The 13,832-nt window shown below is 53.5% G+C and overlaps 1 protein-coding gene and 1 long non-coding RNA gene across 4 annotated transcripts in view; one reads left to right on the top strand and one right to left on the bottom strand.

The window, feature by feature from the left end:
- The window catches only part of HIP1 (huntingtin interacting protein 1), a 150,770-nt gene that overhangs the window by 17,704 nt on the left and 119,234 nt on the right, over positions 1 to 13,832 (bottom strand). For both annotated transcript variants that reach the window (XM_040456102.1, XM_040456103.1), the window contains exons 9-22: positions 12,213 to 12,270; positions 8,666 to 8,741; positions 8,416 to 8,556; positions 7,980 to 8,077; positions 7,546 to 7,618; positions 6,695 to 6,878; positions 5,845 to 5,933; positions 5,360 to 5,476; positions 3,729 to 3,830; positions 3,339 to 3,482; positions 2,740 to 2,875; positions 896 to 982; positions 597 to 704; positions 373 to 506 (exon numbers count right to left, since the gene is read on the bottom strand). In XM_040456102.1, the coding sequence (XP_040312036.1) occupies positions 373 to 506; positions 597 to 704; positions 896 to 982; positions 2,740 to 2,875; positions 3,339 to 3,482; positions 3,729 to 3,830; positions 5,360 to 5,476; positions 5,845 to 5,933; positions 6,695 to 6,878; positions 7,546 to 7,618; positions 7,980 to 8,077; positions 8,416 to 8,556; positions 8,666 to 8,741; positions 12,213 to 12,270 (1,547 nt within the window). The remainder of the gene's footprint in view (positions 1 to 372; positions 507 to 596; positions 705 to 895; positions 983 to 2,739; positions 2,876 to 3,338; positions 3,483 to 3,728; positions 3,831 to 5,359; positions 5,477 to 5,844; positions 5,934 to 6,694; positions 6,879 to 7,545; positions 7,619 to 7,979; positions 8,078 to 8,415; positions 8,557 to 8,665; positions 8,742 to 12,212; positions 12,271 to 13,832) is intronic.
- On the top strand, positions 9,023 to 13,242 carry LOC121017713 (uncharacterized). Of its 2 annotated transcripts, none has more exons than XR_005784870.1 (3): positions 9,023 to 9,136; positions 12,205 to 12,321; positions 12,535 to 13,242. It is a non-coding gene; the product is annotated as an uncharacterized LOC121017713 (long non-coding RNA). The 2 variants fall into 2 exon arrangements; XR_005784871.1 differs by lacking the exon at positions 9,023 to 9,136 and adding an exon at positions 9,990 to 10,220.

Here is a 13,832-nt window from a genome sequence, read left to right as displayed (position 1 = left end):
TTCTTTCTTTCTTTCTTTCTTTCTTTCTTTCTTTCTTTCTTTCTTTCAACATTATTTATTTTGGAGAGACAGAGCACAAGTCGGGGAGTGGGCGGAGAGAGAGGGAGACAGAGAATCCGAAGCAGGCTCCAGGCTCCCAGCTGTCAGCACAGAGTCTGATACGGAGCCCAAACTCACAAACTGTGAGGTCATGACCTGAGCTGAAGACGGACACTTAACCTACTGAGCCACCCAGGTGCCCCAACTCTCACTTTCTGGAGTCAAGTGGAAAGCCAGAAAGAACTGGCTTCGGACATCACTGACTCCCTGGGCCATCACCGGCACTCACCCAAGAACCATCGTAACTCCCCCCGGTTGAGACACTGGTCCTACCTCGCCAATGGCGGAGATCTTACTGAGGCAGCTTTTCAGGGCTGTGCTGTCATTCTCAAGCATTCCTTCTTCCCCCAGGAAGGCCAGATAGGTGAGGGTTTCCTTGCCAAATTGTTTGCAGGCCTCGGTCAGTGCTGGAGACGTAAGACAACCAAAACTTTTGAGTCCTCCGCTCCCCCTGCTTATAAGACTGGCCCCCCCCCCCCCCCAGCCCCAGTACTCACAGTCAGCAGGCTCCGGTGGGGCTCGAAGGCAGGTGGTGCTAACATTAGCCATGGTGTCACTGGTCAGGTGGGCCAGGAGGGTTACCGAGCGGAGGAGCTCACTGATATCTGCCAGGAGTGTAAAGGAGGTTTCTCAGCACTATTCACGAGCCGTTACCGCCCTACCTCCTTCCCTGCTTGACAAGTTATAGGCACCCCTTTCTTGGAGCATAGGGCCTGGTTGTTATTTCTGCAGGCAAGCGTTTCTGAACTCTGCCCAGCCGTCACTAGCAACAGACCCCATCCTTCGCCTTTCTTACCTTCCGGGCAGGCCAGATACTGGCTCCAGCTTTTTTCCAGTTGCTCAATGCAGCTGGAAACAGACTTGACCTTGGAAAGAAGGTGATCTGTGAGAGGGGAGACAGGGCAGAGTCAGAGCCACTGGTGTTGGAGTCACTTTCTCCCCGTGAGGTCAAGCCACCCAGTGGATGAGCCTGCCTAGCAAGTGGCCTCAGCCCTGCGGGGGGGTGCCCTAAGATGGGGGGTGGGGGCGGAGATGGTTGACTCTGCAGGTACACGACTCTCTTAATGCAGCTTCAAAAGCTGTTCTTCTGAGCCCATCTGGTCCCTGAGCCAAGAACCAGGGCAACCATGGCAGCAACCGAGAATCAGCCTCTCACTTCTCATTACTGCCGCTGAATCAAATCCAGGCCTTCCTGTCAAGTCTTTCAAGGCCCTTGGACTCTCATCACTCTTGAGCCCAGACCCCTGGCTCCGTGAGGCGAATCTAGGCTCATGCTGTGCACACAACACAGCCGTCCCCACTCTGTGCCTCTGTGCCCTGGCCCACAGAGACCGTGTCCCGTAGGAGTTAATACGTGGGCACTCAGGTCACACTGCATCGGTGTGGCTCCCGGCCCCACCACCACTAGCTATGCTCTCAGGCCGTCCATGCCAGCTTCCTCATCTGAAAACGGAGTAACGGCACCACCTCACGGCGCCATCGTGAGGATTCGCTGGGCCGAGGTATGTGAAGCGCTTACAATGCCCACGTTTCTGCCCCTCCACTGGCTCAAGTCTGTCCTCTTCTGTCAAACCCCCGGCTCAGGAAGTCTCTTCTCAGAACCTGCCCATGGCTGCCCCATTTCCTGGCATTTCCCCGGTTGGCAGGGCACTGTGTGCTCCTTCATTCGGGGCTGCTGTAATGGAAGCCATTACAGATGGCTTCCCTGGCAAATAAGATAGGACAGTCCTGGCCGTACACGTCACCGAATGGAGACGTTTCTATTCGACAATGAAAATCAACTATTAGCTGTTCCCTTCCATCCGCCTTTGTTTTCAGTGGGTCCTCTCGTTACTTTGCCAGCAACTACACATGACGTCACCAATGTCCTGGGCCTGGATGTTCTGCTACCTACTGTGCATGAAGGCCCTCCTCTCCTTTTTACATCTTTTTTTTTTTTATGTTTATTTTGGGGGGGGGGGGCGGTGGATACAAAGTGGGCTCTGTGCTGACAGCAGAGAACCTGATGTGGGGCTCGAACTCACAAACAGTGAGATCATGACCTGAGCCGAAGTCGGATGCTTAACCGACTGAGCCACCCAGGCGCCCCTGGCCCTCCTCTCATCCGGTGGGCTTCTCCAGTTCCGACTGCTGCCCAATCAGCATGCCCTTAGGACTCTTGACCTTGCAGAGGTCAAGCCTTCCTCCGTTCATAGCCTGTGACTGCATGGGTATTCTCATTGTTTCTGCCCCGCCATACATCATGGTGCTCCCCGTGTGGGCTTGAAGCTCCTGAGCAACGACCTCTTCATTCAGACCATGTTTTTCTGTTCAGAGACGCAGGGCCGTCTGCTCCTCCACCCCCTGATGCTTAGAGTCGTCATCAGGGCTCTGCTCCCAGGGAGAGTTTCGTTAGCGTGACCCACTGCACAGAGCTGTCCTTATCACAACTGGGGGCTTCAGAAAGTACTACCACTGAGGCCCTGGGCCACACAGCTTCCGGCTGAACTGATCTTAGAGTGGGGACTGGTCATCACCAGGCGACTCTGACAGGCAGCAGGCCGAGGACCCCCGCTCTCGGTGTCGCTGGGGTTCAATGTCAACGCCCAACGGCAACAGGCTTTAAGGATTCACGTGTGCAACCAGGACAGGGGGACATACCTGCAGATCCGGCACAGCTGATCAGAGGGGGCTCCTCCAGCTGCCGCAGGGCCTCTTGTACCACCTGCTCCGCAGCCTTCCTGGTCTCCACCAGAAGCATTTTGCGTTGGTCCTTGGCAAACTGGCACACTGATTCCTAGAGATGGTCCAGGGAGGTGAGAATCTGACACAGACCCCGTCATGAGCCTTCGAACAGCAGCCATCTTGATGCAGCCGGGATTCCGGCATCTTAACTCAAGTTGTGGCTAACGAGGCCCAAGCCAGTTCGCCTGCCACAGAGAACGACCCTTTCCCTTGGTCCACAGGCGTGCGCAGGGGTGCAACACAGGAAGTTATGGGGATGGACCTCCTGTAACCCATTCTCTGTGCCTGGGGGGAGTACCACGCACAGTGCTTCTCTTGTGAAGACAGGGAGCTTCACAAGATGGGGGTGATGCAGAGCACGCCGGTGTGCAGTGCTGTGCCCACAGAATGCCTTCACGATCAGCCCAGAGGCCCCAGACGGTTTTCACAGACCGTCCCCAGCTCCCCGCCTCCACGGATACATCACCGAGGCCCACGGCTCGGACCCGGGCACCCAGCAGGCGTCTGTTACTTGCCTGTGTGCTGGACAGTTCCCGCTGGGCGAGTTCCAGCTGTTCCCGAAGAGCAGATAATTCCTCCTCCCGGAGGGCCACAGCGTGCACCAAGCCTCTCCGCTCCTTCTCTAGTTCCTCGAGCTGTGCCGCCCATTTGGCTTCTGCCTGCAATGTCGGCCACGTGGGAAGAGGGAGAATCAAACTGTCCGCTTCCCAGGAGTCCAGACCCACCAGCAGGCCACACGGAACAGCAGGTGGTATCTCTAAGCCGCCACCTTCACCCTCCCCAACCACACACAGAGCACGGCGGGGGCCAGCTTGGCCAGCTGCTGGATGGAGCTGGCCGCCGGGTGACGGCAGTGCCCAAGCCAGAGGGGAAAAAATAAGGGAGAGAAGGGAGGAGATGCTCGCCTGGGCAGAAGTTTCCAGGCTGCTTTGGACAATCTGGAGTTCCTGTTTGCTGGTGGCAAGTTCTTGCTTCAAGTTGTCCAGTACTTCGGTCTGTTCTTGAGTCTGAAAGAGAAGAAACGCAGGGGCACTCTGATCAAGGTGCTGGTCGCCAGGGATAAACACCTGTAAAAATCCCCAAGCTACCGGGGTGCCTGGCTGGCTCGGTGGATAGAGCGTGCAACTCGTAATCTCTGGGTGGTGAGTTGGAGGTCCACGTTGGGCGTAGGGATTCCTTAAAACCAGAATCTCAAACACAAGCCCCAAGCTATCAATGGGAGATTTGTGTGCTCTGTTGGAGGCAAGATTGGATGCGCCCAAAGGTGGGCGGGAGGAGGTGGGAACCCAGAGTATAGTGACGAGTCTTCTGGCTGAGTGGAATATCAAAGAGGGGAGCTTTAGGGACATTTCCTAAATGTCACGCTTCGGCTTATGATACTAATTAAAGTAGAATTGGTTCTTTTTTCTTACACATAGAAGGTGTTCTTTCTTATTATTTAAATAGAAGCATTACTGATACAGAACTGGATTGTTAATTCAGCCACCCCAACGCCTGATATGTTGCTGCATCTTACCATCTGGAAACAATTCCCTTCTTTAAAAATTTCTTTTCTGAGTGGTGTTTTCTGAAGAGCCCGTTGCAACCCATGAGAATTTACAGCTAACATTTTAAAAAAGGAAATAAACAAAGCAAAAAATATGACCACACGCATCCACACGGTAAGGCTGAGCACGGCTTTGTGAAATTTTACTTCCTACTCTGGGTCACAGAAAAGTGAAAGGCACTATCCTTTTCCTTTTTAAAATAATTAAAAAAAATTTTTTTTAATGTTTATTTATTTTTGAAGGAGAGAGAGACAGGGTGTGAGTGGGGAAGGGCAGAGAGAGAGAGACACAGAATCTGAAGCAGGCCCCAGGCTCTGAGCTGTCAGCACAGAGCCCGACGCGGGGCTCGAACTCACAAACCGCGAGATCATGACCTGAGCCGAAGTCGGACGCTCAACTGACTGAGCCACCCAGGCACCCCTCTTTTTAAATTTTTTAAAATGTTTATCTTATTTTTGACAGAGAGATAGAATGCGAGTAGGGGAGGGGAAGACAGAGAGGGAGACACAGAATCCAAAGCAGGCTCCAGATTCTGTGCTGTCTGCACGGAGCCTGACGCGGGGCTCGAACCCATGGACAGCGAGATCATGACCTGAGCTGAAGTCAGACGCTTAACTGACTGAGCCACCCAGGCACCCCCATCTGACATCTCTTACTGCCACCCACCCCCCAACTCATGGGTGTTGTCCTGGCCACAAGTCTCTCTGACACCCAGGTGCTTTCACTTCTCTCAACCCGCCCGGACTCACCCTGGACAAGCCTTTACTGATGTACCTACTCAGCTGGACCCCCTTCGTCGCTCCGTGCCTCTAATCCCTTGTGCATCGGACACCATGTCCCTGCCTCACGCCTCTTGTAGTACACTTGTAGGGCTCTAACCCACTTCTGCTGTCCACGGAGCAGTCTTTCCACTGGCCTAGTGCCCCAGGCCCGCCTCCAACTCGGGCAGACCCTTCCCTTGGCCCCCCCCCCCCACTTCTCCCCCTCACCTTCCGCTGGGCCTGGTCACTTATGCGCTGGAAAGAGTCTTCCAGCTCTTTTTTCTCTCGTTCCAAATCCGCCTGGGTTTGTCTGGCCACGGACACCTGTTTGGTCACCTCGGCGTTCTGGATGAGAAAAGAACAGTGGGCTTATCTCAGGCGTAACATCTCGGGGACAACATCTCCCTTCTAGAACAAATGACAGCATTCAGGCTATTGGACACAGTAATCCCTTTTCTACCTGGAGAGAAGCCAGAATGAAGCTGTCATCTTCAGACACTCAACGCTTAAGTATTTAAAAGAAGAATAACAAGGCCGGGGGACAAACCCTTCGGGGCTGGCATCAAAGGTGGGGCCCAAGGCGTGGGAGGCAAGGAAGCCTGAAGAGCTGTGGTTCCAAGAAACGATGGTGAGCCCCTCAGAATTGATGGAGGCACAGGAGTGGCGTGGGGACTGCCCAGGCCGCGGGGCAAGAGGCGGGTGGAGGGTCCTACCTTCCGTAGCAGGTCGGCGTGGTTCTGCACCAGCTCACTGTACTTTTCCTTTAGCTTGCTGTACCGCTGTTCATTGGCCTGGGCTCTCCCTGTTTTGTCAGGGGGCCAAGGTGAGCAGTGGACCCCTGCTGGGGGACCCCGTGCCTTCCTTCCAACACGCCAGAGTCCCTAGAACATCCTCCTTTCTTTTCACAAATGCATGCACCTTCTGCTCCCTGGGAAATCCTACTGAAATAAACTCCTCTGGGAAGTGGTCTTTAAAAAAGAATCCACCTGACTCGTGGGGCGCCGGGGTGGCTCAGTCGGTTAAGCGTCCGACACCGGCTCAGGTCACGATCTTGCAGTTTGTGGGTTCGAACCCTGCGTCAGGTTCTGGGCTAACAGCTCAGAGCCTGCTTCTGGTTCTGTGTCTCCCTCTCTCACTCTGCCCCACCCCCGCTTGTGCATGCACGCTCTCTCTCCTTCTCAAAAATAAACTTCAAAAAAAAAAAAAAATCTACCTGATTCTGATGGCTGCGCTGATTCGTGCCTCCTGGGCATTCACACACACGGTATTTGCTTCATCCGTGTTTTTGGCTTTTGTGGCAAGTTTTTCTCAGGCTATCTCTCCTTTGGACACCCCACCGTCACCTCCTGGTTCCCGTCCCGGCATTCTGAGCAGTGTGGCGCGTGGGGCTCTCTACCTGCTGGGCCCTAACCTGCCCCCCTCAGACTGGCAACACGAGGGTCCTTCCTGGCAGCTCTTCTGGACAGATGTATCACCTGGGGCTCTGCCACCCAGCCCCGTCCTCCCTGTGAGCCTAGCCTGCCCCTGCGGCCCCCACCCTCAGCCCCAGCCCGACAGACTCACTTTCTATCTCTGTCAGGCTCCGCTGGGCCTTCTCCGTGTCTTCTCGCTTCTTCTTGAGCTCATCCAGTTCCGCGCGGAGGAACTCGCTGTCGTCGACCGCCTGCTGCCGCAGGTGCCGCTGCTCTGCCAGCTCGGCCTCCAGCTCGCTGACCCGGCCCTTCAGCTGCAGCACCGCCCGCTGGCTCTGTGGGATGAACTCAGCCAATGAGCCCCAGGGCTGCACCGCTGGGGTCGGCTGGGCTGGGCTGGGGTGGGCGGGAGAAGCGGGTCCTCCAGGGTCTCCAGCGCTGATCCAATAAAGTACCCGAGTTTGCCTAACAAACCCACTCCCGTGGCCTCACGGGAATTGAGGGTTTTGCTCACTCTAAGCCCCCCCCGCCAAACACAGGGTGACAGCAGGGGAGCTCTGATCCTGTTAGGGGCCTAGGAGCAGTTGTGGGCGAGCTGGCCTGAGGGAGGAGGCGATGTGTGCCTGTCCCAGTGAATGAAGCCTCCGACCAGCCGTGGGCCTGAGGGGCGGGCCTATTCACTGCCCCGGCCTCTGCAAACAGCCACCAGAGTTACAAATCAAACCTTCTGATCGCCATGGGAAGAGAACAGGTCTTTCTCTCCAAGCACCACGGGGACGCTGGGCTTGGCCTAGATGCCATTCTTGAGGTAGGAAGAGTGGAAACACAGTGCCACCAAGACCACGAGAGGACCAGGTCCGTCTGGTCTGGGCATTTCTACTAATGAGTCCCCCCCCCCCCCCCTCCAAAATGAGGTCTGACAAGTGTCTCCACAAAGCGAAGTTAGTATGAAAACGTCCCGTCCTGGTGAAGCCCAGAACCGGATCAGAGTCCAAGTCCTACCTCAGTCTTCAAGTTCTCTAGCTGTGCCTTCAGCTCACTGATGTCTCTGTAGAGTTGACCAATTAAGTGATCCCTGGGAACAGAAGGGAGAACAAGTTTGCTTCCACTGCGCCTCCACCCCTTTCCTTTTAAATGCGAGCTGGGAGATCAGGGGAGGAAGTTAAAAGCTGGCGTTAATGTGGGGAAAGTGCCTTGAGATCCCATAAATTATATGCTAAGACCCTCAGTGTTCCCAGACCTGAACCTAACACTCATGGGCCCACCGTTACTTCGGCCCCATTCGATTTCCCTCTGGGATCACAGGGCTGTGGGTCAAGACGTTTCTCTAGGGGGCCCACGTGTCACGAAGCATCCCGCCCCGGTTAGGTGCGGCAAGCCGGCTCCCGGCTCCACCTAGTTTCCGCACCAGCGGGCTGTGCCCAGCTCCCACTCACTTCTCCTCCTTGTTCACGCCGTTCTGACTGTTGAAATTGAAGGGGTCGCTGCTGAACGAGCTGCCAAAGATGTCATCAAACTTGTTGTCGAATAAGTTCTGTGGTGACCAAAAGGGAGGGAAGACAAAGTTAGAGACCCAGAGACTTCCGGGAAGGGGTCAGGTGAGTGACATGTGAAAAAGGACCCTTTCTTAACTGGGTTCAAATCCATTTGTGGTCCCTCCCGGGGACCACAGGGCGGGGGGAGGGGGCTCAGTCTAGGTTAGCACTTGGGTTAGACGGCAGCTGATCTTGGTTACAGTCAAAGGGTCTTGGCCAGAGCCTCTCGCGTCCTCTCCCCTGTGTGCATGGGGCAGCTGGAAGGGCCGCCCCTGGGGCACGTCACCTGCTGGGCTCCAACCCCGCCCCCCTCAGGTTCTAGTGAGGCGCTCCGCACCTGCTGTGAGGCATCCATGTCAACGAGGTCATCCTTCTCCAAGACTGGCTCGCTGTCCGGGGACGAGGCCTCAGCCGGGATGACCACCACGGGGCTGATGTGTTCTGACAGGGCAGAGGCTCGCAGGAAGTTGGGTGGGTTCTGAAGAGGGAAGACACGCCCCCGAACCGCGTCACCCACCAGGCCTGCCGGTCTCTACGAGCACCCTGGACCAGGCAGCTCCCACGGCCAGGGGGCCGGGCACGCTTACCTCCGGCAGCTGAGGGATCTGAATGAGCCGCTTGAAATACTGGAGGTTGCTTGAGCGGTAGAACAGATCTTTCAACCTGGAGGGTGGAGAAGGGCCTCAGGGGTGCTGGGCGCCTTCCCCAGCCCCGGGTTGGGGACACTGCAGCCACCCAGGTCTCCTGCTGCCCACCCAGCCCAAAGGCGTGGGCTGTCAAGGAGACGGCTTCCATGGCGCTGGGCTTCAATTATGATGCTACAGGGGGAAGGTCATTTGTAGCCAGTCCTCACGGGAGACAGGGATTCAAATGACCGAATCCTCCGGAGGAGTGGATCATCCCAGAACAAGATCTGTATCACCACAGAATCTACACTGTTGTCTGGCTGATGTCTCTTCCCAAGAATGTTCGGCTTAGAATAACACGAAAATAAATTTACTCTCTCTGAGGATAAACCACCTAACTATAAGAAAAGGGAAGGGAACTTAATTACTAAGGTAAATTTCCTCAGGGTGCCTGTGTGGCTCAATTGGTTAAGGGTCCGACTTCAGCTCAGGTCATGATCTCACGGTTTATGGGTTCAAGCCCCGTGTTGGGCTCTGGACTGAAAGCTCAGAGCCTGGACCCTGCTTTGGATTCTGTGTCTCTCTCCCTCTGCCCCTCCCCTGCTCTCTCTCTCTCTCTCTCTCTCTCTCAAAAATAAATAAACATTTAAAAAAAAGTAAAAAAAACCAACAACCCCAAAACTAAGGTAAAGCTCCTTTGAATTAACTCACCCTACTTTAAAGCTGTGTGTTACCTCCCAGTTAGACTAGAAGCCTCTAGAGGGCAGAGCCTGGGCCCTGCTGAGCTAGGGGTACCACAGTACCATGCACAGAGGCATTAACTGATCAAGAAAGACTTCACTGGAGGAAAGCAATCTATTTATACTGTGTCCTAATCTTGGATGGATATGGGGGTGAAGAAACCAAATATTTTTTCTTGTCTTCAGGTCTCTGTTTTCAATCGAAACATGGAAGGCCCAGAAAGCAGAGGGCACCAGACAGATTTCCTGAGAGGAAAGAGCATCGTGGGTCTCAGCAGAGAGAGGTCTCTCTGCAACCTCTCTCAGAATCTCCTTCAGCTCAGCCCAATAAACTAAACCCCTGGGATCTCATGTCAGCCAGTTCCCCAAGGCTGGAACTGCCCCTGTGATGTCATTGGTGCTTTCCCCAAAGTCGTCGACACTGAGGCCTCTGGGAGCTGCCAGGTCCGTGCAGAGGAGAAAGTGAGACAGCTGCTCACGGCAGAAGTTTTTATAAGCTAGGAGAACATTAAAGGAAATAAAATCACCTGACCACACATCCCCCTCTTTCTGGGCTGGAGCCAACAGTAATAGGCCACGCTGCTTTCATAAGCTACTGGAATTTACCATTCCAGGAAATCAGCCCCAGGGCCTGTCTCCTAGGATTTAATAAGTCATTTATTATAGAATAAACATATGAGGCTTTTCAAATGGAATAAGGAAACCAGGAGGTGAGCAAAACCCTGAACTTGTCCTCTGACTGTGGCTCGGAACCAGTAGGAGAAGCCTGGGATTTGGTGGGTATTTTTCCTCTATTGTCAGGGATGAAGAAATTAATAGGCAAAACAAGAGGGTCAAATACAGCGTGCCGAGCCCCAGTGCCCTTCTCGGCCCCTGGGTTCTCTCTCCCTCTCTCTCGTGCTTCCTTCCCCTCTTCTGGGGGCACACGTAACGAAAGCTGAGTTGTACTTCTCGCCTCACCAGTGATCATCTTGCCCAAATGCACAGAATAATTTATCCCTCGGTCGGATAATCTCTTCCTCTTCTAGACAAGACACCTGGCTTCCTCGCTTAGTAATTTATCCCAATATTTGTGGGTAACTGGCTGCTACGTATCAGGAGCTAGGGACGTAAGAATGGGTAGTCAAGCAGAAATAAAGCTGGTTCTAAGAACCATGAAAGAAACAAGGCACTGGCCTGGAGAATAGGGGGAGGCGGGGCTGGGTTTGGAAGAACAGGAGGTGAAGAAAACCCAACTTAAATAAGAGATTTAAGATTTAAGGGGGGCCTGGGTGGCTCAGTCGGTTAAGAGTCAGACTCTTGGGGCGCCTGGGTGGCTCAGTCGGTTGAGCGTCCGACTTCAGCTCAGGTCACGATCTCGCGGTCCGTGAGTTCGAGCCCTGCGTCAGGCTCTGGGCTGATGGCTCAGAGCCTGGAGCCTGCTTCTGATTCTGTGTCTCCTTCTCTCTCTGCCCCTCCCCCGTTCATGCTCTGTCTCAAAAATAAATAAATGTTAAAAAAAAATTAAAAAAAAAAAAAAAAGAGTCAGACTCTTGATTTCAGCTCAGGTCATGATCTCACGGTCGTGGGATCCAGCCCCCCACCATTGGGCTCTTCTGGGTGTGGAACCTGCTTCAGATTCTTTCTTTCTCTTTCTCTCTCCCCCTGTGCCCCTCACCCCAACTTGTGTGCACGTGCACTCTCTCTCTCTCAAAAATAAAATAAAATAAAATAAGATAAAATAAAATAAAAAATAAAATCTTAAAAGATTTAATGCCAGAGATGCCTTTGTGAGGAGGTGATGGAAGATGATCCGGAGCTGGCCAGGCTGGGAGAACATCCCCAGGAGACGGAATGACAAGCCCTAAGGCCCTGACAGAGAAATGTGCTGGGTATGTTCCAGGAACAAGAAGACCCCGTGTGGCTGAAACCTCATAAGCCCTGGAGATGAGGTGAGAGATGGCAAGCAGGGCCTTGTGGACCACGGAGAAGAGCTTGGAGTTTATTCTCGGTGTAATCAGAAGCCACCGGAAGGTTCTGAGCAAGGGACTGATGTCTTCACAAGGTTGTTCTAACTGCTGGGGGAGGACAGAATTGCAGGGGGCAGCAGTGGAAACTCAGTGTGTCCGCCATATTGGAGGGTCCTGGCACACAACTATGGCAGCCAGAGAGATAGGAGCTATGACTAGAACCAAGATATATTTGCAGAGCATCAGCTGAACCTGCTGGTAGACTGGACGTGGGGGAGGGGATGAGGAAGATGGGGAGTTCCTGGTCTCTGGCCCAAATGGATGTGGCAGCATTTACTGAGATAGAGAAGACTGGGGAGAACACTTTGGGAGGAAAATCTAGAGTTCAGTTTGAGATGTAAGTTTGGCGTAGGATGTCAGACGGACAACTGGGTATGTGAGACTGGAATTCGGAGTCAAGGCCCCGCTAGAGACACATATCTGGGCGTTGCTTTTCATGTACATGGTGTAAGACCCTACGCGGGAGGAGACTGTAAGAAGAGGAAACAGAGGGTGAAGCCCTGGGCATACAGCAGGTGATGAATGGATGTACGGAATCGCTTTCTTCTACATGTGTGTATGGTTTTTATCAGAGAACAGATAGCTTCCCCAGCCAGTGGTAGGTTTGCTGCTGTCCTACTTACTTTCCCTCGCTTTACTGCTTTGCCATTCAGATACTGGTGATCCCCAATCGTTATAAAGCAAGTGCTCTTACAAGGATTAATTGATTTTATAGCAGTTTTTGGATTCGCCTTCATTTCTCTCCCATAAGCCACTTACTTCGAGAACTGCTCCATGAAGCGGTCCCGGTGGCCTTGCAGGGTGTCAGCTGGGAGACCTGGAAGATATTGGAATAGAGTGAGAGGGAAGAGGACCACAGGAGGACCAGGTGAGCCACAGCGGGGCTCTGGAAGGAGGGGACCAGCCACCCTGGGGCTTGCGGCCAGTCTTGCCGGTGCGGGGGCGGGGGGAGGAGGGAGGTGGGCATTCCTGGCCTAGAGCTGCCCCAGGATTGGACACCAAGGGGCCCAGAGGGACCCGCAGGGAACCCGGGGTGGGGGGCGCTTGTCCCTCAAATCTGTCCTCCTGTTTGCTCCCGGAGTGCAAGCCATTCTGGGCACAGTGGGCTGGAAGTTGTGTCCCTGACCACAGAAGCGACCGTGGTTGACCTGACCAAGCTGCGGGACGGAAGGGATCCAGAGAGCCTGCCTGAGAGGTTGGCCGTGCGAAGGCAAAGATTGCAGACAACACTCAGGATCTCAGTCCGGTGCTCGTTCGGCCCTGCCACTGCATGATGCTGGACGAGTGGCAGCATCTTAGCGCCAGCCTCCGCCCCTACAGAGCGGGCTCTCTGAGGTCCTTTCTGCTCCCAGATAATGTCACTCTGTGTACTTCAACTACAGATCACAGCTCAGCGATCCTTTCAGTTCTTGCTTTATTCCTTAAATTTACATTTTAGTAATTTTTGGGTAGGTGATGCTTGGTATAAATAGGGAGCACATGCAAAATGTATGAGAATTCAGAATGCCAAGTATATACGGTGGATGACGATGGCACTGTACCTCCGTGATCTCTCTCCCAAGAACCCTTAGCCCCAGTCGTGAGAAAAACAGCGGACAGACTTAAAGTGAGGAACATTCTACAAGTGTCTGACCGATTCTCCCCTAAACTGTCAAGGTCACAAGTCTGAGACACTGTCACGGCCAAGAAGGAGTCTAGGGGGACACAAAGACTAAATGTAATGTGGCGTCCTGGATGGCACATTAGGTAAAAACTGGGGAAATCTGAATAAAATCTGGACTTCAGTTGAGAGTCGTGTGTCAATAGTGGTCCATTAAGTGTGACAAATGTACCATACTCATGTAAGATCTTGACAACAGAGGAAACTCGCTTCAAGGTATAGGGGCACTTCCTGAACTATCTTTACAACTTTTCTGTAGATCTAAAACTATTCCAAAATCAAACATTCATTTTTAGAGAAGTATATACTCTGTGGGGCAACTGTGTTTCTTCTCTTGGCATTCAGTCCACCCTGTGCCCCTCCAGGGGCGTCCACTTGCCTCGATGCCTTTCTAACGCTTGAACGTCGAATTTCCAACCTCCCTTCCTCACAGTGTTCCCAGACTAACCAGACTGAATGTCGCTTTCCCCGTCCCGTCTAAATCACCAGATCCGCATCTCGTCGGTGACCACAGTTCTAGAGTGATCCCTGTCCTTGTCTTCTAAAATTCACCCTGTCCCCTTTTCCAGGGCCATAAAACCTTGCTAGTATCCACTCAGGCCTCGATTCTTGTTGTTTCTCTGTCATGTGTATATCCTTTGTGGTGAACACCTCCGAGGGTGGCCCAGAAACCACCCACATCAGTTTCATCTGGGATACGGTTCAATAACGAAGACCCC

The sequence above is a fragment of the Herpailurus yagouaroundi genome, unplaced genomic scaffold (assembly GCF_014898765.1).
Source record: "Herpailurus yagouaroundi ecotype Mexico unplaced genomic scaffold, PumYag 216, whole genome shotgun sequence".
NCBI classification, from domain to species: domain Eukaryota; kingdom Metazoa; phylum Chordata; class Mammalia; order Carnivora; family Felidae; genus Herpailurus; species Herpailurus yagouaroundi.
The sequence above is the reverse complement of the archived record's forward strand: the minus strand, read 5'-3'. Positions and strand labels throughout refer to the sequence as shown.